Genomic DNA, 24094 nt, shown 5'->3' on the forward strand with positions numbered 1-24094 from the left:
CTTGCCAGACTTGGTATTGTCAGGCTTCTCATTTTTGCCATGGACAGATATGAAATGGTCTTTCATTGTGGCTTTTTGCAGTTTCTTCATTACTTATAAAGCTGAGCTTATTTTCACATTTTTGGAGGGATGGTCATTTAGCATTCTTCTTGTATTGTCACTTTATATATTGACAATGTTTCTGTTGTGTTCTTAGTCTTACTCATTTATTTGAAGTCCTTTGTATTTATTGGGAGGTAATCTTTTTCAGTACTATGCATTGCAAAAATATTCCAGCAGTCTGTCTTGTCATTTTACTTCCTTGTTGCCTTTTGATGGCTTAGTAGTTGTATTTATGTCATTTTTTCCCCCTCAGAAGTCTGTGGGATTGAAGTTTATAGAGTTTGAGAGAGTATTGTTTGGTTCATATAATTTCACAGTTGTTACATCTTCTTGGTAGTTTGTCACATTGTGACCTTATTTAATGCATCCTGCCTTAAATTCCCTTCATCTTGTATTTTTGTAGTTACGTCCCACCTCTGTTACCCGAGGGTATCTTTTTCATCACTTTACTTTTTAATCTTTCTGTGCCATTGTGTTCACATTTATAATTCCAAGTAAATTGGAAATTATTTCTACCATTTCTCGCCCTAGTTCACACATTTTCTCAAATTTCTCTCTCATATTTTTGTACATTTTCTCAGAATTTATACATTTTCATCTTTTACTACTTGTCCTTAAATTATTAAGTCATAGAGTTTCAAGTTCATGGGTGTCTTTACTGGGTTTCTAGCCACCCCCCCCCCCCCCCCCGCCCCAAGAAAGCCATGGACTGTAGGATATTTTTTTGATTATTCTCCTCCCCTCTTATTTATATGTATTTGTTGCACAGTGTTTTATGATTAGGATCTGAGTTTTATGCCATCTGCATGCTAAGATTTACCTCGGTTTATGAACATCTTTGCTAACCATTGCTTCTTATATATCCCATTCTTCTGGAATAAATCACCATCTTCTGCAGCTACATTTGTTAGTGATTCTTTTGTTTCACTATGACTTTTTTTTTGGTTTTTTTTACTTATGTTTATTTACTTATTTTTAATATGAAATTTATTGTCAAATTGGTTTCCATACAACACCCAGTTCACTATGACTTTTGAAGAATGGCATAGCTGTCTAGATTTCCAGGCTGTCACTTGTGTTCTCTTAGTGCTTTGAAGGTGTTATTCCATTCCTCCTGACTCCTTTTTCTTTCTGTTTTTTAGGAATCCTTCTTTATCCTTGATTTCTGCAGTTTCACCATGATCTTTTTATTTGTGTAGGACTTACTTGCTTCTTGATTCCAAAGATTTATGCTTTTCATAAATTCTGGAAATTTTTCAGCTTTTTTTTTTTTTTTTTTAAATTATGACCTTTCCCCCATTCTTTGTTTTCTGTCCATCTGGGAATCCCAGACATAGGTTACATAGGAAATTGCACTTGTTTTTTTTCCAAGTCAGCCTGTCCTCCTCTCCCCCCATAGTGTCTTGTTCTTTTTGTAAGTCTTTAATTTAAAAGTGCCCTTTTTGCATTCTTTCAGATCGCCATTCTATTATCTCAAATTTATGGGATTCTAATTCTGTCTTTGTTATGTCTGTTGAGTCATGGGAATGTTTCCCAGTGCATTTTTAAATTACGGACTTATGCTTAGCAGGAATTTTCTGTGAGATTTCTTTGTGGCTGTGTTGTGGGAGCTCCTCTCTGGAGACTTTAGACTGTGCTTGGGCCAGAGTGGTATCAGTCGTGTCAGATGAGCTTTAATATTACTTTCATAACTTGAGGATCTCTGGACCAGCAGTAGCATGGATTCAAACCCAGATCCTATCCTGACTGGTGTTGTGATTCAGAGTTTATACCCTAAAACCAGACCTCCTGCGTTTGAATCTTTGCTCTGCCACTTGTGTGCTGTGTAACCTTGGCAGGTTACCTAACCCTCTGTTTCAGTATCTCTTCTATGAAATGAGGATAATAAAACCTCTTCCTGTGGTGAGGAGGACATGAGTCAGATATGTTTAAAGTTATTAGAACAGTGCCTAGTGCACGGTAAATATTTTACAGATATTAATGATTTTCTTGAGCTTTGGGTGAGAGAAAAAGAGATCAGCTTATTCTTAGTTTGGATATGTAGGTAAATTATTTTCAGTTTATTGTTTTTCCAAAGATGCTCTTCAAGAGCACTGGCTATCTTGGGTGAAAGGGATCCTCTCAGTTTGAACTCCCCACTTTGTATCTGGCCAGGACTTTGTCTTCCATTCCTATATGGGAATTAAAGCCTGGGTCCTTAGCATACTGGGATGACTCCCCTCCCTTCTTCCTTCTCTCACAGGCAGTCAGCATCACTCAGGTTCATATTCCTCTGGTTTTCCTTTCCTTCCATTTCTGACACTTGAAAATTTCCTTTTCATTCTTATGAGCTTGGTTTTGCATTTAAAGATGATGTGTTACACATTCATTTTGTGTTTTTACAAAAGAGATGTATTCTTACATGCCTATAGGCAGGAATTTTAATTATTATTTAGTATCTAGTATTTTCTATATTGTTATGTCTGGCATAGGTATTCAGAATCTTAGATAAGATGGTATTTTAGTTAATGTGTAATTTACATGGAAGAAAATGTTTTTGAATGCTAAAAACTGTAGTGAAAATTAATGTGCACAGAAATGCAAACGTTTTTATTTCATTTTTTAAAATTATAAAACCTGAGTATGATTAGAATATTTATAGTCTTAGATTTATGAATCTAATTCAGTGTATTTTCTATTTAGTTTTCTTTTGCCAGAAGAAAATGTTTGCAATGAGGTATTGGTAAAGTCTCAGTTTGTTGCTTGTATGGCTACCTGTCACTCACTCACAAAGATTGAAGGAGTGCTTTCTGGTGATCCACTTGATTTGAAAATGTTTGAAGCCATTGGATGGGTAAGTTCAATATTTTAAAGCACAAGTAACTTGAAGGAAAATAATCTTGCAGCAGAAAGATGGTTTCTGCTAGTTGTTTTGATGACCAGTTCATCTTGTACCATAAAGGAACTATGTAACATTGGAGAAACATTTATAATTGTGTAAAAAAGTGTCCGTTTTATTTAAATTAACTCACTCAAACACCCTTAATAGAAGATGATCTTCTCAGGTGCCTGCTTTATGTTTATAAGAGAAAGCAGCTGTTAGCAATTGGGGTAATAGGCCCGAGTCAGAAAGATGATCTTCAACAACAATAATCTGTTGACCATAGGTGAAAAGTATAGCCCTGTGTCTTCATTGTTCCCCATGTTCTACTTTCTGTGTCCACACACACACACACACACACACACACACAGTTTTGTTTGTTTACAGTTTGTTTGTTTTGGCATTGATCATTTTGAGTGCATGCAGTGTTTCCTGGTTACCATTTCACAGTATTGTGTCCTTTTACAGATGCAATAATAAGGTTGTTTTTAAAGTTCCTTCTGGCTTCTGAATTATTTTCTCTGGGTCAGTTTTCTTTCTCCCTCCCAACACTTAATCTTTTTCCTTCATGCCTTTTGTTTTCATGATATATCTTGATGGTACATTCATATTTAAGAATTAAGGTTTGCTTCGATAATTCTGGGTAGCTGCAGTCAGGTTTTTATCCTTGCCCGTATGTGTGTAAGTCTGTTTACTTGAGCTGTGTCTCTTCTGAATGGCAAGGCCGACCCAGGGGGAGCTCGCTGTGTGCTGAGGGTGAGTCCTCATCAGGGGGCATCCTCAGCCCAGAGCTGCAGAGCTGGCCTTGTAGGTTGCCCTCCTCACCCGCTCTGCTGACCCTCATGGTAGCAGCCTTCCCTCCTCTCAGGTAGGTCGTTCATGTCTCTAGACAGTCACCCCTGGTCTTGTGTTTTGTTTTTATTTCTGCTTAGCTCAGCTATTCGGGCTGGTGAAGAATGTCCCTCCCTTGTATGTCCTCTTGTGATTATTCTGGGCTACTGTTTCTTGCACTGCTGCATTCGTCAATACAGTAATCAGTTTGCCTTTTATCTTCATGTTTGAAATCCTTCTTTTTTAATTTCCTATTTACTTTGACAGGATTCTTTCTTTTTTTGTATTTTGTTGATTTTTTTTTGGATGTTTGTTTATTTATTTTTGAGAGAGAGAGAATATCCCAGGCAGGCTCCACGCTCTCAGTGGGACATGGAGCTCAATCCCACGAGCTGTGAGATCGTGACCTGAGCCAAAATCAAGAGCTGTACACTCAGCTGATTGTGCCACCCAGGTGCTCCTGTTTTGTTAATGTTTTGAAAGAGGCAGATGGATGTGTGCATTAGTGTTTGTCCATCTTCTGATAGCCCACAATAAATATTTGTCAAATCTAATTCCCAAAAGGCCTTTAGAGGATAATTTATCAGAGTAAAGCAAAATAAGACTGGTTCATCTTTGATGTTCTCTAAAACTTCTCTCTAGATGAACAGATTTTCAGTAGACTTAGTGTTCTGTTTGTGCATCTTTTAAAAATGGGTTAAATAAGTAAGTTTGTATAATAGCATGTTCCGTTGACACTGAGATGTCTTGATGCTTGATCTTATCACAAACTATCAATGGAATATTTCCACATAACCAGTCACTGCTGTTATTTGATGTGATCGATGCCATATAAGAACATCCCAATTTCAGAGATGTTAAAACGTACCTTAGAATTGTAGAAAATTGGCTTATTGGGCACAGTGCCCTTCCCCATCATTTTCCCATCGATTCCTTCACTTTGAGTCTAATTAATTTATTTTTTCTTGGGTATGTGTACTTCATACAAGTTTTTGTTGGAATTATTTCACCAAAAATAAGTGTTTTTAAATTAAATTTCAAGCACTTAGGGTTAGTAGTATCTTAACCAGAAATGTTCACTCTGAAACACTAAACTCAAGTCTTTGTACCTCAATGTGTGCTTCATCTGGTGGTTCTCCTAATTGTATCTGAGCTCCATATACTTTACAATTTTTTTTTTTTTTTTTTACATTTATCTATTTTTGAGAAACGGGGTGAAACAAAGCGTGAGCAGGGGAGGGGCAGAGAGAGAAGGAGACACAGAATCTGAAGCAGGCTCCACGCTCTGAGCAAGTGGTCAGCACAGAGCCTGATGCGGGGCTCGAACACACAAACTGTGAGATCATGACCTGAGCCAAAGTCGGATGCTCAACCAACTGAGCCACCCAGGCACCCCTGAGCTCCATATACTTTTGAATCCTCTCCTGTTAGCAGAAAAGAACCCTTGGATGATAGACTGAACATTTTTGGAACTGCAAGAATCTTCTATTTTTTTGCAGGAATAGTCTCTAAATCCTACGACAAGTCTTAGTTTTAGGAGCAAAATGAGAAAGATTTTCTCGTTTCTTTATTCCACTTCTCATCTCTGCTTCCCATCTCCCATGGATTGCCAGGACTTTAACTTTGTTTAAAATACATACAAGTTTACTTATACTAACATAAATATAAGTATGCTAATATATTAGTGGTCTCGTAGTGCTCGTTTATTCTTTGGGTACTGACTTTGTTGTCGTTATTACTGAAGATAGCTGTAATGTTTCTTTTAAAAGTAGAACCAGTGAATTGAATTTTATGAAGTAATGTGTTGAATATTTTCCTTTCAGATTCTGGAAGAAGCAACTGAAGAGGAAACGGCACTTCATAATCGAATTATGCCCACTGTGGTTCGTCCTCCAAAACAGCTGCTTCCTGAATCTACACATGCGGGAAACCAAGAAATGGTGCGAAATCACGTTAAGTTGGATAATACTTAACTTAATACTTAAGTTAATACTTAACTGTTAATGTTCATGTTCAGTCCTCATTTTGAACTCTTGCTAGAAGATGAAGTCACATGTCCTTTATTTAATTCTTAGGCAGATATGAATATTTTAGCTGCATTTATCCAAAACTACACATCTGGTGTGTGTCGCAGGCACTCTGTGTAAGACATTGAGATGTAATTCTAATTACCATTACTTTTCCTTACTATTTATTGAACAACTTAGGCCTTGTGATTTAAACAGTGATTAATCCTTTAAATTCCTATGATTTAGCAGAAAGAATATGTGAATGGCTTTATTTTTAGGTGAATTTTAAAATATGTTTCCCCTTAGTTTATTTTTAGTACTTAATATGTTAATATTTTAGGATAACAAAGTATTTGAAAATATTTAAGCACACATTAAAAAAAGAGATAGTAGAGAAGCAATCTTGAAACCTGACTTTGAAATACTCAAAGCTCTTTGCTATTTTTTAGATAATGTTTTGTGCATGTATAAAGTTTTTGTTTTTTTTTTTTAATAACTTGAGTATGTTGATGAATCTAATATGTGCTATTTCTTTATTCTCTTTGTTTTATTTTTAGGAGCTGTTCGAACTTCCAGTAAGTGAAGAATGTTTACTTGTTACTTAAGGATATGTGTTTTAATTCCAAAAAAATAACAAATGCTTTGTGCATCTTTTGAAATCATACAGGCTATTTATGAGATAGGAATTGTTCGTCAGTTTCCGTTTTCTTCTGCTTTGCAACGTATGAGTGTGGTTGCAAGGGTGCTAGGGGATAAGAAGATGGATGCCTACATGAAGGGAGCACCTGAGATCATTGCTAGTCTTTGTAAACCTGAAACAGGTAAGAAATCAACTAGGCTTTGAATGAAATTGTTATTTGTGTAAGCTTGTAGTTGCAATTTTAACAATGGCGTTTATTTTTTCCTTTTTGAAAGTTCCTACTGATTTTGAAAAAGTTCTAGAAGATTACACTAAACAGGGCTTCCGCGTAATTGCTCTTGCACACAGAAAATTGGAATCAAAACTGACTTGGCATAAAGTACAGAATATTAGCAGGTAAGGTGGATGAACAGTCATTCTACAGCTTTTCCGGTAATGTATAGTTTATATGTCATGTACAATAATTTATATGTTGTGAGTAGGTATTAAATATTTATTTTTTATTTAAATCCAAGTTAGTTAATATAGAGTGTAATAGTGTTTTCATAAATAGAATTTAGTGATTCATCACTTAACATATAACACGCAGTGCTCATCCCAACAAGTGCCTTTCTTAGTGCCCATCGCGCATTTAGTCCACCCCCCCCCCCACAACTCCTCCAGCAACCTCTATTTGTTCTTTATATTTAAGAGTCTTGTATGATTTGTCTCCCTGTTTTTATATTATTTTTGCTTCCCTTCCCTTATGTTCATCTGTTTTGTATCTTTAATTCCACACATGCAGAAGTCACATGATATTTGTCCTCTGACTTATTTCGCTTAGCATAATATACTCTAGTTCTATCCACATTGTTGCAAATGGCATGATTTCATTCTTTTTAATCGAGTAATACTCCATTGTATATATATGCTACATCTTCTTTATCCATTCATCTGTTGATGGACATTTGGGCTCTTTCCATACTTGGCTATTGTCGATAATGCTGCTATAAACATTGGAGTGCATGTGCCCCTTTGAAACAGCACACCTGTGTTCTTCGGATAAACACCTAGTAGTGCAAGTGCTGGATCATAGGGTAGTTCTATTTGTAATTTTTGAGGAATCTCCATACTGTTTTTCAGAGTGGCTGCACCAGTTTGCATTCCCACCAGCAAAGGGTTCCTTTTTCTCCGCATCCTCGCCAACATCTGTTGTTGCCTGAGTTGTTGATTTTAGACATTCTGACAGGTGTGAGTTGGTATCTCACTGTGGTTTGGATTTGTATTTCCCTGATGATGAGTGATGTTAAGCATTTTTTTCATGTGTCGGTTGGCCATCTGGATGTCTTTGGAGAAATGTCTATTTGTGTCTTTTGCCTGTTTCTTCACTGGATTATTTGTTTTTTGGATGTTGAGTTTGATAAGTTCTTTATAGATTTTAGATACTGACACTTTATCTGATATGTCATTTGCAAATATCTTCTCCCATTCAGTTGGTGACCTTTTAGTTTTGCTGATTGTTTCCTTTACTGTGCAGAGGCTTTTCATCTTAATGAGGTCCCAGTAGTTCATTTTTGCTTTTGTTTCCCTTGCCTCTGGAGATGTGTTGAGTAAGAAGTTGCTGTGGCTGAAGTCAAAGAGGTTTTTGCCTGCTTTCTCCTCGAGGATTTTGATGACTTCCTGTCTTACGTTTAAGTCTTTCATCCTTTTTGAGTTTATTTTTGTGTATGGTGTAAGAAAGTGGTCCGGGTTCATTCTTCTGCATGTCGCTGTCCAGTTTTCCCAGCACCACTTGCTGAAGAGACTGTCTTTATTCCATTGGATATTCTTTCCTGCTTTGTCAAAGATTAGTTGGCCATACGTTTGTGGGTCCATTTCTGGGTTCTCTGTTGTGTTTCATTGATCTGTGTGTCTGTTTTTGTGCCAGTGTTATACTGTCTTGATGACTACAGTTTTGTAATACATTTGAAGTCTGGGATTGTGATGCCTCCAGCTTTGGTTTTCTTTTTCAGGATTGCTTTGGCTATTTGGGGTCTTTTCTGATTCCATACAAATTTTAGGATTGTTCTAGCTCTGTGAAGAATGAGGGTGTTATTTTGATAGGGATTATATTGAATATGCAGATTGCTTTGGGTAGTATTGATATTTTAACAATATTTTTTTGTTCTTCCAGTCTGTGAGCATGGAATGTTTTTTCCATTTTTTGTGTCTTTGATTTCTTTCATAAGATTTCTATAGTTTTCAGTGAACAGCTTTTTCACCTCTTTGGCTAGGTTTATTCCTAGGTATTTTATGGTTTTTGGTACAATTGTAAACAGTATCAATTCCTTGATTTCTCTTTCTGCTACTTCATTATTGGTGTATGGGAATGCAACTGATTTCTGTGCATTATTAATATATCCTGCAACTTTGCTGAATTCATGGATCAGTTCAAGCAGTTTTTTTGGTGGAGTCTTTTGGGTTTTCCAATAGAGTGTCATGTCATCTGTGATGAGAAAGTTTAACTTCCTCCTTGCCAGTGTGTGCCTTTTCTTTTTGTTGTCTGATTGCTGAGGCTAGGACTTCCAGTACTGTGTTGAACAGCAGTGGTAAGATTGGACATCCCTGTCATGTTCCTGACCTTAGGGGGAAGCTTTCACTTTTCCCCCATTGAGGATGATATTAGCTGTGGTCTTTCATATATGGCCTTTATGATGTTGAGGTATGATCCTTGTAACGCTACGTTCTTGAGATTTTTTTTATCAAGAAAGGATGCTATATTTTGTCAAAATGCTTTCTCTGCATCTACTGAGAGAATCATGTGGTTCTTATCCTTTCTTTTATTAATGTGATGTATTACATTGATTGATTTGCAGATATTGAACCACCCCTACAGCCCAGAAATAAATCCCACTTGATCATGGTGAAGAATTTTTTAATATATTGTTGGATTTGATTTGCTGGTATCTTCTTGAGAATTTTTGCATCCATGTTCATAGGGAAATTGGTCTGTAATTCTCCTTTTTAGTGGAGTCTTTGTCTGGTTTTGGATCAAGGTAATGCTGGTTTCGTAGAATGAGTTTGGAAGTTTTCCTTCCATTTCTATTTTTTGGAACAGCTTCAGGAGAATAGGTATTAACTCTCCTTTAAATGTTTGGTAGAATTCCCCTGGGAGGCCATCTGGCCCCGGACTCTTGTTTGTGGGAGATTTTTGATTATTGATTCAGTTTCTTTACTGGTTATGGGTCTGTTGCAATTTTCTATTTCTTCCTATTTCAGTTTTGGTAGTTTATATGTTTCTAGGAATTTATCCATTTCTTCCAGATTGCCCAGTTTGTTGGCATATAATTTCTCATAATATTCTCTTGTTATTTGTATTTCTGAGGTGTTGGTTGTGATCTCTATTCTTTCATTCATGATTTTATTTATTTGGGTCCTTTCCTTTTCCTTTTTAATCAATCTGGCTACGGGTTTATCAATTTTGTTCATTCTTTTAGAGAACCAGCTCCTGGTTTCATTGTTCTGTTCTACTATAATTATTCTTCTTTTTTTCTTTCAATATCATTGATTTCTGCTTTAATCTTTATTATTTCCCTTCTTGCGCTCACTTTGGCTTTGTCTGCTGTTCTTTTTCCAGCTCCTTTAGGTGTAAGTGTAGATTGTGTATTTGAGACCTTTTCTTCCTTCTTTAGGAAGGCCTGGATTGCTATATACATCCCTCTTATCTCCTTTGCTGCATCCCAGAGATTTTGGGCTGTCATGTTTTCATTTTCATTGGCTTCCATGTACTTTTTATTTTTAATTAAAAAATTTTTTTAACCTTTATTTATTTTTGAGAGAGATGGGGGGCGGAGAGAGAGAGAGAGAGAGAGAGAGAGAGAGAGCGAGCAAGCAGGGGAGGGGCAGAGAGACTGAGACACAGAATCGAAGCAAGCTCCAGGCTCTGAGCTGTCAGCACAGAACCCAATGCAGGGCTTGAACTCATGGGTCTTGTGATCATGACCTGAGCCAAAGTTGGACGCTTAACCAACTGAGCCACCCAGGCACCCTGGCTTCTATGTACTTTTTAATTTCCTCTTTAATTTCTTGTTTAACCCATTCATTCTGTAGTAGGATGTTCTTTAGTCTCCAAGTATTCATAGTCTTTCCAAATTTTTTCTTGTGGTTGATTTCGAGTTTCATAGCATTGTGGTCTGAAAATATGCAAGGTGTGATCTCTGTCTTTTTGTACTTGTTGAGGGCTGATTTGTGTCCCAGTATGTGATCCATTCTGGAGAATGTTCCACGTGCACTCAAAAAGAAAGTATTCTGCTTTAGGATGAAATGTTCTGAATATATCTGTTAAGTCCATTCAGTCTAGTGTGTCATTCAAAGCCATTGTTCCTTGTTGACTTTCTGCTCAGATGATCTGTCCATTGCTGTAAGAAGGGTGTTGGAAGTCCCCTACTATTATGGTATCGTTATCAATGAGTTTCTTTAGGTTTGGGATTAATTGACTTATATATTTGGGTGCTTCCACGTTGGGGACATAAATATTTACAATTGTTAGATCTTCTTGGTGGATAGACCCCTTAATTATGACATAATGCCCTTCTTCATCTCTTGTTACAGTCTTTATTTTAAAATCTAGTTTGTCTGATAGAAGTATGGCTACTCTGGCTTTCTTTTGATGACCATTAGCATGATAGCTGGTTCTTCATCTCCTTATTTTCAAACTTCATGTGACTTTGGGTCTAAAATAGGTCTCTTGTAAGCAGTATATAGATCTCACCGACCTGCTATCAAGCACCCCTCCTTTGTCTCAGGCCTCCATCCACTCCCTGCCTCTACCCTGTCTGTGTCCAAGCCATTTGCCTGTCAGGCAGCACCTCCTTCCAGAGTTTTATCTCAGATGGGGTTGTGTTTCAAAACCCCACGCTTCATACACCACCACCACCACCACCATCACTACCACCAATACCCCCACCCCTGCCCTTCCCTGGCCTGGAGCCACGCTGACTCTTTGGGGGAGGGTCTCACTGAGCAATGGCTGTGTGCCTGCTTGCCCCAGAAAACATTTGTGGGATAGTGCAGTGGCAGAGGTTTAGAGATTGTGGCTGATCAGAACACACAGCCAGAGCCAGGGTTTGCTGTACTCTGGTGTCTCTGTCTCAGTACCAGCAAATGTGACTGCTCTCTGGGGTCCTCTGGGACCTTTGCCTTTGTGAAGGTTGTATGGCCTCTACTAAATGCTCTCCAAGCAAGGGAACCACTTCTCCCCGTGTGGCACACCGACCCCTCAGACCCTGCTGCCTACTCCTGGTGATTTGCCCTGCTTCCTCACCAGAGCACCACCAGGCACTGAGCTCCACTGTTCAATCCTGGTGGTATTGAAACCCTCTCCTTTCTTCCTGTCAGTGGTTTTGGCGGACAGATTTCTTGTTCAGTTTCCTGTGAGTGTTTTCACGCTTTCTCTTTCTCTCCAGCTACTTTCAGGGGAGTGTTTTTCCTACACTCTCCTGATGTGCCGCACACTCCCCCTTTCTTTTTCCTTTCTCTGCAAAAATAGCTCCCTACCCTCTGTGGCTTTTCTCTTTCTCAGTTCGCCTGTCCACACTGTGTACCTGCCGAGTTCTGTGGCTCAAGTTATGCAGATTGTTGTGTTAATCCTCAGATCAATTTCCTGGGTGTGCAAAATGGTTTGGTGCTGATCTAGCTGTGTTTCAGGGACGAGACAAGCTGAGGATCTCCATGCTGCTTAGCCATCTTTCCAAAAACCCTATTAAATATTTATTGAATGTATGGAACTGTACCTTATGCAGTGTTTGTTTTAGGTGATTGAGATACAAGTACAAATCTTTGAAACCCTTCTCAGTTTGTTAAATATTTATTTAGTGCCTGCTATGTGTCAGGTATGTTTTAGGAACATAATTATGTTTGAAAACATAAACATAATTCTATAGTAGTTTGTTTTTCCCAAATAAAATACTTGGTTTTGCCCAGTTGTTTGAACCAAGTATTATTTTGGCCAGAGTAGCATGAGTCCAAATAACTAATTACCACCATTCCCCACCTCCCTGCTTCCAAAGGTCGAATGACATAACCATCATCACGTTTACTTTTCTCCAGTCTTTTCCACTCTTTAATTTGTGTTTCATAGTGCCTCCAGAGAGCTTTTTAACACACCAGTCTCTAGTTGGAATTCTTTTTTTTTTTTTTTTTTTAATGTATATTATTTTATTTTTGAAAGAGACAGAGCACAAGCATGGGAGAGGCAGAGAGAGAGGAAGACACAGATTCCAAAGTGAGCTGCAGGCTCTGAACTGTCAGCACAGAGCCCAACATGGGACTCAAACCCACGAACCGAGAGATCCTGAGCCGAAGTCAGACACTTAATTGACTGAGCTGTCCAGGTGCTCCTCTAGTTGGAATTCTTGTAAATGGCTTCCCATCATCTACTGGAAGAGTTTACTGTTAGGAAAATGTATCAGGAAAGAAAGAAAACAAAACACGCAACACTTAATTTGAAAAAAAAAAAAAAAAAAAGATGAATTACACAAGCAGATAAGAATCAGAAAAGGGCATACAAATGGCCGATGAACACGTGAAAAGGGTAGTACACTTTATTTAGTTCTTTGAGGAACTATAAAATAAAACCACAGTGAGACATCACTTCTCTCCTAAGGTTGGAAAAGTTGAAAATTTTGACAATACCAAATGTTAGTGATGTCTTGGGAAAATTTTAACAACATACTGCTACTACACTATTGTAGATTCATAATAAACATGTGTAGTACCTATCAAAATTTGAATTTGCTTACACAGTTTGACCCAGCAAGTGCGGTTCTAAGAATCCAGATTAAAGAGCTATTTCTGTGTGTGCATAAGGGTCCTGTTTAAATAGTGCAAATAACATAATACCCATAGGGCAATGGCTAAACTATGGGCTGTTAACATTGCTGTTAATAACAACTCCTCCTGCTGTCAAAGTAGAGCATTCCTATAAAATCGTTCCTAAGCTGAAATGGCTTAAAGTGAAGAAACAGTTACAATTAATGTATGTGGAAAAATTTTTGCTTCCAGACGCCAAAAATAATCTCTTTGAAGCTTTTCTTATAGCGTAGGACACATCTTGCTAATTCAGGCACAGAATAAATCAAGGTAGAGTAAGAAGCTCACAGACACAGTTCAAAACTATGCGGCTTGATGCTGAGATGCAGATTATAATCCCCAGGGAAGGAACTGGGGGCACCTCTCTCTCTGCGTGGAAGTGCGCTGCTTCTAAAATGGCTTGCTGCAAAACACATGTTGGACGCTATATTTGCCTCTTACTTTTTTTTCTCGAAAGCAAAACATCTTCAGGTTTCTTTTGGTTAGTGAAAATGAGTAACGTAGGCCTTTCGTAAAAGTGAAATGGCCTAATGTGAACTTTGAAAAAGTGGGAGATCCCTGTATCTCAGGCACACTAAGTGAAAAGAGTAGGATGGTGTTTATATTTGTTGTGCAATCCTGTTTTACCGAATGAGAACTAAGGAGTGGAGTGGCTAGCCCAATAACTAAAAGGAAAAACGGCGTTAGGAATTCTGCCTATTGAAACAATATTTGGGGGTGAAGCATGTTTAAGCATGAACGTTTCAAAAAAAAAAGAAAAGCATTAGCCAGATCTGATGGATATGCATGGTTGGGAGCTACACATGTACAATGTTACGTTCTAATTCTGGTGAAGGGCACGTTAGGCTCTTTCTCTACAGCTTCACCTTTTGCTGGGACCTTTAAAACTACTGATTTGTCTGTAGTTCTTAAGCCTGTCATATTCAGACATCATTGCGTGCCCTTGAGTAGGCTGTTCCTTCTGCCCAGGATATCCTGTCCCTGTTTTTCTCTTTCTCTACTCTCCTTTCACTTGCTTCAACCAAGACCCTCTCTGTATTTCCATCTTATCTTACAAGAGCAGGTTTTGACATTTCTCTCATAGCTTGAACCTTTCTATCTTGAGTTGAATATTGGATTATTCATTCATTAGAGAACAATATTGCCATGACCTGTATCATTTGTTGGAGAGTAAGGAAACCAGTAGCAGCCAGAACCTAGCAGATCATGGGAACACAGCTTGTAGTGCTTTGACCCCAGAGTTTTCACATCAGTACAACTGTGCTCTTTGAAATGCATTTTCAGGCTTCAAGGCTTATTTTTCCTATCACCACCAGCAGTGTCATTTGTATTGCTTCTTAACTGTTCTTTGATACCTTTACCACCCATAGATAAATATAAATTATATTTCAGAGTGTTTTATGTTTTAGAGCTATGTGCTTAAAGCACCTTTATTGAATTTTGTGTAGAAAAACCAGTTGGTTATTGCCAGTCTGAAATTTTGGTTCCTAATCTCAGCCTTCTTTCTCCATTGAAAAAAAACAAAAAAACAAAACAAAACCTATTTCTGTGATACGGTTCTGGTAGTTTGAAATTTCTTAAGAATGCATCCATTTCCATGATAATACACATGTTATTTTTGCATGCATCTCATTGCTTGCATGTCTGTTTTCTCTCTCTCTCTCTCTCATACACACACACACACTCACACACACACACAAACACACACACACCACAACAAAAAAAACGCCTTGAAGAGTACAGATCATACCTTTTCATCTTTGACCTTCCAATGACCGGTAGTACTACTTGGTACAGAGTGGATACTCAACTTTTGAAGGAATTGTGTCCTGATAACTATTGAATATTTGTAAATATTCTCAGAGACCCATTTCCGGGGCCCAAATAGATCTCATTGTCAGACTGCTAATAGGTTTAATATCACACTTCTAGAATCAAGAATTTGATCAAAGGGCACATGGGTGGCTCAATCAGTTAAGCATCTGACTCTTGATTTTGGCTCAGGTCATGATCTCACAGTTCATGAACTCGAGCCCTGAGTTGGGCTCTGCTCACAGTGTGGAGCCTGCTTTGGATTCTCTTTCTCTCTCTTTCCCTCTCTCTCTGTCTCTCTGTCTCTGTCTCTCTCTCTCTCTCTCTCTCTCTCTGCTTGCATGTGCTATCTCGTTCTCTCTCAAAATAAATAAACTTGAAAGAATTTGATCAAGACTTTTCTAAAATTCTTCAAAGACTTGATCATAATACAATATAACCATTGAATGTGCTTATAGTCAAATTTTTTCCTTTTCTCTGGACATTTAAGTTAGGGTATGTCGCGTGGAGGTGGGGACAGTAAAGCATAGATTTATTTATGCTTATTCATTTTGCAGGTGGAATATAAGATGAACATTCCTTAGTACTACAAGTGTTTAGTATCTTACAAAGATAACATTTCCAAATTATCCTTATTCTCACATTTCCAAAGATGAAATTTAATTTCATTTATATCTCTTGGGAATTGTTTTTCCAGATATAAGTTTGAGATATTGAACTCAAACATATTTATGCTTTATTCAACATACAAAATGGTTTGATGTACAATTTATGGGTATTTTATATTGCTTTATCAGTATAAAGAGAACAGATACTGTTTCATTACGTGTTAAAATTTCTTTTTCTGCAGAGATGTCATTGAAAACAACATGGATTTTATGGGATTAATTATAATGCAGAACAAATTAAAGCAAGAAACCCCTGGAGTACTTGAAGATTTGCATAAAGCCAACATTCGCACGGTCATGGTCACAGGTTAGATTTTATAAAAGGACACAGGAAAAATTGAGTGTGACTCTTAGAGTTCAAGTTATATAATGTGGTGGAATGACCAGATAGTTATAAAAGCACATAGTGGCTTCATCCTCCCATGCCCCATTTCAGCTCAGAATATTCTTCAAAGTTATAACTTTGCAATACTCTTTTAAGGGCTAGCAAATTCTATTTATAGAAACAGTAAAATGGTGAAGGGCATACTGTAAAAATTTAGATACTGCTCCTTTTTTGTTACCTCTCTTTAATAATACATTATAGCAGTTATTATATCTTGTGCTATTTGCAGGTTTGTTTTCCCTATTAGAATATACGATTCTAGAGGGTGAAGACAATGTTTTGTTCATTTTGGGGTCTTCTGCAATTTCTAAAACTGCGCCAGATGCATGAAAAATGATTAACAGATATTTGTTAGAATTACATTTTGATGTATAAGAGTATGTTCGTTATCATTGCTTGAATGCATACTAGTGAAGATAGCCATTGTTTGATTTGTTTGTGATTTTTGACTATTCTAAGTGATTCTCCTGGTATTATGCTGTTGATAAATATTATGTAATTCCCATTCCTTAGCTTTGTGAAACTCTGGCAGCTCCTAAGTGTTTTTTCTTAGTAAATAATCATAATTAAGGTAGTCACTTTATGGCTTTATATATTCACTAAGCCTTATATGGAAAGGGCATGTGTACATTTTTGTTTTGTTTTGTTTTAGACTCTGAGATCCATCCAATAGTATACTTATTACTATGTAGCTCAAGTAGATACATTTATTAGCATCCCAGCAATTCCTTGCTTCTAATGATTCCTCCTTGAAAGCACTTTCCTCTTTCTCTGCTGTGACAAACTGTGGCTTTGGTTCCCAAGGGGAGTCACTCTTGTCATAGGAGGATGTCCTTGGAAATAATGTGTGGGAATTGGGGGAAGAAGTAATATTGCCCTTCCGTTCTGGCAGTAATGAACTTCTCATACCTTTGCTGGCTTTTCACATATGTTTATATTTTCTTCTCTTGAGCCTGTCCTTACAGGGCTTCTTTTCAGTTCTTGCCTTTTCACAACGGAGAGGTTCTCTTTATATCTTGTAAAGATTGCATTCTTGTTACCTTCTTTATCTTTTTGCTTTTGTAATCCATTCTTTTTTGTTTTTTTTTTTTTTCCCTGTGATCTTAGGCATTCTTGTACAGACTACCGATCACTCTTGAGTTATTTCAACAAATAGTTTTTGAGCACCTGCTGTGTGTGTGACACGGTGCCAGGCATTGGTGGGTGCTACCAGTGCATGACAAAAAGATTCAGAATGTATCTGACTTTAAAAAGTGTGGGTAAGAGTGGTCTGTTTAGCATATGTGTGCTGGAGTTATTTGAGGCTTCCTTTGAAAAGTATGTTTTGATTTTTGGTATTTTGAAGCTCCAAGTATAAGACTGTACAGGATCCTCATTTTGCCAAGCGTAGTCAGGGGGTAATAGAGATTCTGGATAAGTATTGTTGTCAAGTACATTTATGTTTCCATTTTAATTTTAACATATTGTCAATATTTTGAACATTAGGTGACAACATGTTGACTGCTGTCTCTGTGGCCAGAGACTGTGGAATGATACTACCTCAGGATAAAGTTATTATTGCTGAAGCATTACCTCCGAAGGATGGGAAAGTTGCCAAGATAAACTGGCATTATGCAGACACCCTAACACAGTGCAGTAATTCATCAGCCATTGACTCGGAGGTAATGTCAAGATGATTTTTTCCTTTTGAAGCTTGCTTGTTTGAATTTAGTCTGAAGAAATAAAAAGTGGTGCATTAAAATACAACACAACAAAACATAAATGAAAACAGACGCCTGGGCTGTCTCCTCAGAGATTGATTCATTAGGACTAGGTAAGACCCAGGTACCTCAAATTGTGGATAGTTAGCCAAAGCTGAGAAGCACCATTTTAAAGTATGAGAATCCCAGGTATTTATCCTATTTTAAAAGTAGCGATAAATGATACAAGTGGTCCATAATGTTTCATTCATGCATTATTTCAAACTGAAGCTGATATTTAGCCTTTCTTTATTTGTTTGAAATAAACATCACTGGATGATTACCTTAACATTGAGTTTCTTTTCACTTTCAAAAAATGTTAAACTTTGGTTGTTTTATGTAAAATATCAAATGAAAGAATTTAGTTTTAGATCTTATTTATTTGTTTATTTATTTATTTATATGTTTATTTTTGAGAGAGACAGAAAGAGCGAGCCTGAGTTGGGGAGGGGCAGAGAGAGAGGGAGACACAGAATCAGAAGCAGGCTCCAGGCTCCAGCAGAGAGCCTGAAATAGGGCTTGAACTCACGAACTGTGAGATCATGACCTGAGCTGAAATCGGACACTTAACTGACTGAGCCATCCAAGCACCCCAGAGATCAGATATATTTAAAATAGGATTGGGGCGCCTGGGTGGCTCAGTTGGTTGAGCATCTGACTTCGGCTCAGGTCATGATCTCACAGTTTGTGAGTTCAAGCCCCGTGTCGGGTTCTGTGCTGACAGCTCGGAGCCTGGAACCTGCTTCGGATTCTGTGTTTCCTTCTCCCTCTGCCCATCCCCCTCTTGTGCTCTATCTCTCTCTGTCTCTCAAAAATAAATAAATAAATGTAAAAAAAATTTTTTTTTAAATTAAAAAATAGGATTGTATTACTTGGTTTGGCTGCCTAAATATTGTTTTGAATGTCTTGTACATAGGCTATTCCAATTAAATTGGTCCATAATAGCTTAGAGAATCTTCAAGTGACTCGTTACCATTTTGCAATGAATGGAAAATCATTTTCAGTGATATTGGAACATTTTCAAGACCTTGCTCCTAAGGTTAGTGACTTGGGTTTATGTATGTTTGTGTTCACAAGAATACATTGCGAATAGTATTTTAAAGAAATTCATATTTTTTTCAGTTGATGTTGCATGGCACTGTTTTTGCTCGTATGGCACCTGATCAGAAGACACAATTAATAGAAGCATTGCAAAATGTAGAGTAAGTATTGGTGGTGTTTTATTTTTATGAATTGTAATTTCATTTTCAAACCCAGAAAAGTAACTGATATTTCATGTGTATAGAATTGTCACCTGCAAGATAGGTGATAACTCTAAGTGCCTCTTTACAAGAGGCTCATGTACTCATTTATTTAGCGAAAATAAATATCCACAATTCCTTTTCCAGGTAATATCTTTTAGATAGAGTTCATTTACTCAGCTTCTAGAAGTGACTTTATAGTTTCTGTAAATAATTATGTTTCCAGTTTTAAAGGGAGAAATCTTTGCTGATAACTTTAAAAGTAGGTTACTAAAGACTGTACAGGCCCAAGACCTTTGTTCAAATAATAAACTATTTGCCCAGCTTGTGACAGAAATGGGACAATAACCCAGGTCATTTGACTTGCAAGCTGGTGCTGTTTACAAAAGCAAAATGCCTGTGGTCAGTGTGGTAAAAAGATTCGTCAGTTTCAGTGGGGAGGTCTTGGTCTGTTAGCTGTTCATAATGTATTAGAAAATCGTTTTTTAAAAAAATTTTTTAGTGAAAAAATTTTTAATGTTTGTTTATTTTTGAGAGAAAGAGAGTGTGAGCATAGAAGAGGTAGAGAGAGAGGGAGACACAGAATCTGAAGCAGGCTCCAGGCTCTGAGCTGTCAGCACAGAGCCTGATACAGGGCTCAAACTCATGAAGTGCGGATCATGACCTGAGCTGAAGTCAGACACTTAACTGACTGAGCCACCCCGGTGCCCCTGAAGAAATATTAAGTTAAATGTTGTTTATTTTAAAAAATTAATCAACCTAATTTTTGTTTCTCAGTTACTTTGTTGGAATGTGCGGTGATGGGGCAAATGATTGTGGTGTAAGTATGGTTTTTGTGATTTATAATTCTTTCTCTACCCAAGTCCCATTCACAAAACTTAACTCCTTTTCTTCTTCAAACCATTAGGCTTTGAAGAGGGCACATGGAGGCATTTCGTTATCAGAGCTTGAGGCTTCAGTGGCATCTCCCTTTACCTCCAAAACTCCTAGTATTTCCTGTGTGCCAAACCTTATCAGGTAGCACAAATTGAAAATTTTCCCATTATCTCTTTGTGGCTTGCTCTAATAATGTAGAAAAAAATTATAGAAATGAGCATGAATTTGTTGTAATGGTGTATTAGTATATTCTATACCTTAGTTACCAACTGGTTGCTACTTTTCATCTCTTTCAGTTCTGCTTTGGTTTAGTTCTTTTGGTAGAAAAGTGCTTTGTTGTAGCTGTTGAATGTTGCTATTCATCTGTCAAGATATAATTGTGATTTGGAAGAGGAATTCAAAATGCTTTTATTCACATGCCAACATTTGTTTTCATAGGGAAGGCCGTGCTGCTTTAATGACTTCTTTCTGTGTGTTTAAATTTATGGCTTTGTACAGCATTATACAGTACTTCAGTGTTACTCTGCTATATTCTGTGAGTACCAACATTGCTTATAGAGATGCTGCTTAGTGTTAAGGCATTTAAGCTAAAAAATTGAGTATGTATGCATCTACTAATTATGAAACTTACATAACTAGCATCTGTAAGTTTTCCTTTGGTTTGTTATATTTTGAGTAGCAGATTGAAAATCTCATTGATCTAGAATAGCATTTTCTTTAAGGCTGACAACTGTGGCTAAAGCCTCGTGAATAAAAGATGATTGTATTCTTTTTTTTGCCTTTAGCTCAGATTGGGCGTCTTTCTTAGAACTCTTCAAAATGTCAAGCTGTGACATATTTCAGAATTGTAGTTAACCTTGCGATACATTTTCAGAAAAGGTCAGAATGACAAAAGATGTTTCAGCAGTAGTTTGTAGGACTTTATGCACTTGGAGAAAAAGTGTAAACAGTGATGTCCATAGGTAATCCACTGGATTTTATAATTGAAGTGAGATCACTTTAGAATTTTCTCAAAATTAACATTAGTGACATGCCAGGGAGTCTTTGTGAAAATATCCCTTCTACCTTGTAGAAAGTATCAGGAGGGATGGTGTTAGATATTAAGGAAGCTTTGAGATACTAATTTTCAAGAATGTTGAATATTGTGAGCAAAAGCTTGTGTTTCCTTTTTGCCAAAAGGTTTAAGATTTATATTGAATGAATTTTTAGGAGATGCCTTTTATATTAATAAATTGAATGTTTGCAAACGTATGTTCTATGTCACTAATATCAAAGGCAAATGTGTTTTAATTTTTAAGCAAGTCCAAGTGTCATTTTAAAGTTGTCTTTATCGGGGTTGAGGGGGAGTGCATGGAGGGGGGCAACTGAAACCAAGGGAGGAAAATCTAAAGCCAGGGAAAATGGTATAAAAATAATTTCTGAAAACTAATTATGTTTTAAAAATCACTTCTGTAGATCTTAAGTAACCTAGGAGACTTCCAGTTTCTCTTCATTGATCTGGCAATCATTTTGGTAGTGGTATTTACAAGTGAGTATTTTGCTTTACTATCGATTTAAAAGCATATGAAATTCTGATGTAACTCATTAAACTTTGGTAAATTTATATCAATAATTATAACAGTGCATACTTCTTCAGATTCCCTGTAAATATGTTCTTTTACTACTCATTGTTTTCATTTGCCCTATTTTATTGTTCTCTGTCCATGTTTTTCTGAAATATTTGAGAATAAGTTTGTGTTATCATGCCCCTTTGTCTCTGAATATTGTGTATATTGCCGTAAAACAAAGCCATTCTCTGACATAATTAAACATAGTTATGGTGCACCTGGGTGGTTCAGTCAGTTAAGCGTCCGATTTCGACTCAGGTCATGATCTCACAGTTTGTGGGTTTGAGCCCCGCATCAGGTTCCGTGCTGACAGCTCGGAGCCTAGAGCCTGCTTTGGATTCTGTGTCTCCCGTTCTGTCTGTTCCTCGCCTGCTCGTGCTCTGTCTCTCAAAAACTAAACATTAAAAAACAAAACAAAACAAACCATAGTTATAAAGATCAGGAAATTTAACACTCATACAATATTATCTAACCCACAGCCCATAATCAAGTGTTATCATATATCCAAATAATATCTTTTCTACTTATTTTGTTCCCCTAGTTCTCTAGACCAGGATCTAACCCAGGCTCACAAATTTCATTATCTTTTCTCTTTAGTCTTTTTTTAATCCAGAATATTACATCAGCCCTTTTGTGGGCATCTTGATGTTGACATTTACGAAAGAAGAGAAACCAAATATATGGATGTCTGATGTAGTCTCTTTAGACTTGGGCTATGAATTCTTGGCAGGAACATGGCAGAAGTGATGTTGTATCCTCAGTACAGCATATGAGGAGACACAAGATGTTGGTTTATTCTGGTCTTTGTGATTATATAAAAATAAGTAATGATGTAATGGGATATGACCCATTTAGTCAAATGAATATTCACAAGTTCATATTGGAAATAAATAGGGAGAGAAGGGAAAGCTCTTCCTGAGAGTAAAATGCAAACTAATAAATATAGAAGGAATGATGGGCTTAGACCATGAAAAGACCCTGATCTGATTGATCTGTTAAAACAGCTAATTCTATCCTGTGCATTAGACCAGCATCTCTGGCCTCTACCCCTACGTGCCAGTAACACAGCCACGGTTGTGACAACCAAGAATATCTCCAGACATCGCCAGATGTTCTCAGGGGTCAAAAGCATGTTGGTTGAGAACCACTGGATTAGATCGTCTTTAGTGGATACTAAAACTGGCGAGTGAAAGTTTAATGAGGAACAGGATTTTTACATAGTTTCAATATCTTTTTACAAATTACTTATCAATTATAAAGAGGAATGTTGTGGAGAAACTTGGGGGGCATCACCTTAATAAGTGATCAAAGCCTTTTTTGGTTACGGTTATGTTTATATAGCTTCCAACCTTTGTTAATGTCTTTTTAAGAGGAGAAAATATGTATTATTACTGTAGATTTGCAATTAAAGATTGAGAAATAAATAAATTTTTAGTTGAACATACAAGGATGGTGATTGAGGTTATAGTTTATGTTTAGTATTCTTTTTACCTATACTAGTGTTTCTCTGAATTTCAGTGGGGTAATGTAAAAGTACTCATGAAAAAAATAGTACACTTTTGAAAAAGCCTAAATTGTTTACTTTTACAGATTACTTAAATCTGTATGACATCTGGATTGGGTTTTGGACAATTTTTATAGTAAAGATTTGTTAGAAATAAATTTAAGTTCCTAAATGAATCTGAGTTTTATTGCAACTAATTTAGATAAAAACTCCTCCTGTTTTTCTTCTCAATATAGTGAGTTTAAATCCTGCCTGGAAGGAACTTGTGGCACAAAGACCACCCTCAGGTCTTATATCTGGGGCCCTTCTCTTCTCCGTTTTGTCTCAGATCATCATCTGCATTGGATTTCAATCTTTGGGGTTTTTTTGGGTCAAGCAGCAATCTTGGTATGAAGTATGGCATCCACAGTCAGAGTAAGTTGGTCAGTCCATTTAAAAAATGTGTGTAAGATATGTGTAACATGTATGCATGTAAAAATAAGTTTTAAAATTTATATAACAGTTCACAGGCAGCTTGATTAAATAGTTAAATTATTTGGCTTATATTTGATTATAAATATTATGGTAACTCCTTTTATCTGTAGAAAGATGGTCAGGCAAGGTCCTCATGGTCACTACCAAGATGAGGATATTGGACCAGTTTCTTAATTTGCTAGTGAACTTTGCTTTCCTTACCTGTAAAGTGAGAAAGTTGAAATTAATCACTAGAGTCTTTCCTAAACCCAGAATGTTTGTGTGTCGAACTTTTCTACCCTAAGTTTAGGAGATAGCATTTTAAAACAAACAATAGAAAAAAACTCGTAAAAAAAGTGCCAAGTGCTTCTCTTACTTATAGGTAGAGTGTTCTGTCAGTGACAAATTATGATAACATTATTTTAATTAATCAAACATGTAAGTCATTCACTAAGGTAATTTTGTAGAATTAAATTTTTAGATGCAAACATTTATTTATAGTTTGCTTATAATGAAAGGAGATTGTCTTTAAAAGTTTC

General features: G+C 36.8%; 1 protein-coding gene across 7 annotated transcripts in view; it reads left to right on the plus strand.

Moving 5' to 3' along the window:
- Window positions 1-24094, plus strand: part of ATP13A3 (ATPase 13A3) — an 88422-nt gene that overhangs the window by 42947 nt on the left and 21381 nt on the right. For 6 of the 7 annotated variants that reach the window (XM_042954810.1, XM_042954814.1, XM_042954815.1 and 3 more), the window contains 14 exons: window positions 2785-2935; window positions 5617-5733; window positions 6360-6377; window positions 6470-6623; window positions 6718-6838; window positions 15933-16057; window positions 17621-17796; window positions 18791-18913; window positions 18997-19076; window positions 19893-19935; window positions 20023-20132; window positions 20430-20526; window positions 21447-21519; window positions 23339-23516. In XM_042954810.1, coding sequence (XP_042810744.1) covers window positions 2785-2935; window positions 5617-5733; window positions 6360-6377; window positions 6470-6623; window positions 6718-6838; window positions 15933-16057; window positions 17621-17796; window positions 18791-18913; window positions 18997-19076; window positions 19893-19935; window positions 20023-20132; window positions 20430-20526; window positions 21447-21519; window positions 23339-23516 — 1566 coding nt within the window. The remainder of the gene's footprint in view (window positions 1-2784; window positions 2936-5616; window positions 5734-6359; window positions 6378-6469; window positions 6624-6717; window positions 6839-15932; window positions 16058-17620; window positions 17797-18790; window positions 18914-18996; window positions 19077-19892; window positions 19936-20022; window positions 20133-20429; window positions 20527-21446; window positions 21520-23338; window positions 23517-24094) is intronic. The other variant, XR_006207053.1, reaches the window with a different exon arrangement.

Source organism: Panthera leo, chromosome C2 (genome assembly GCF_018350215.1).
Source record: "Panthera leo isolate Ple1 chromosome C2, P.leo_Ple1_pat1.1, whole genome shotgun sequence".
Taxonomy (NCBI): Eukaryota; Metazoa; Chordata; class Mammalia; order Carnivora; family Felidae; genus Panthera; species Panthera leo.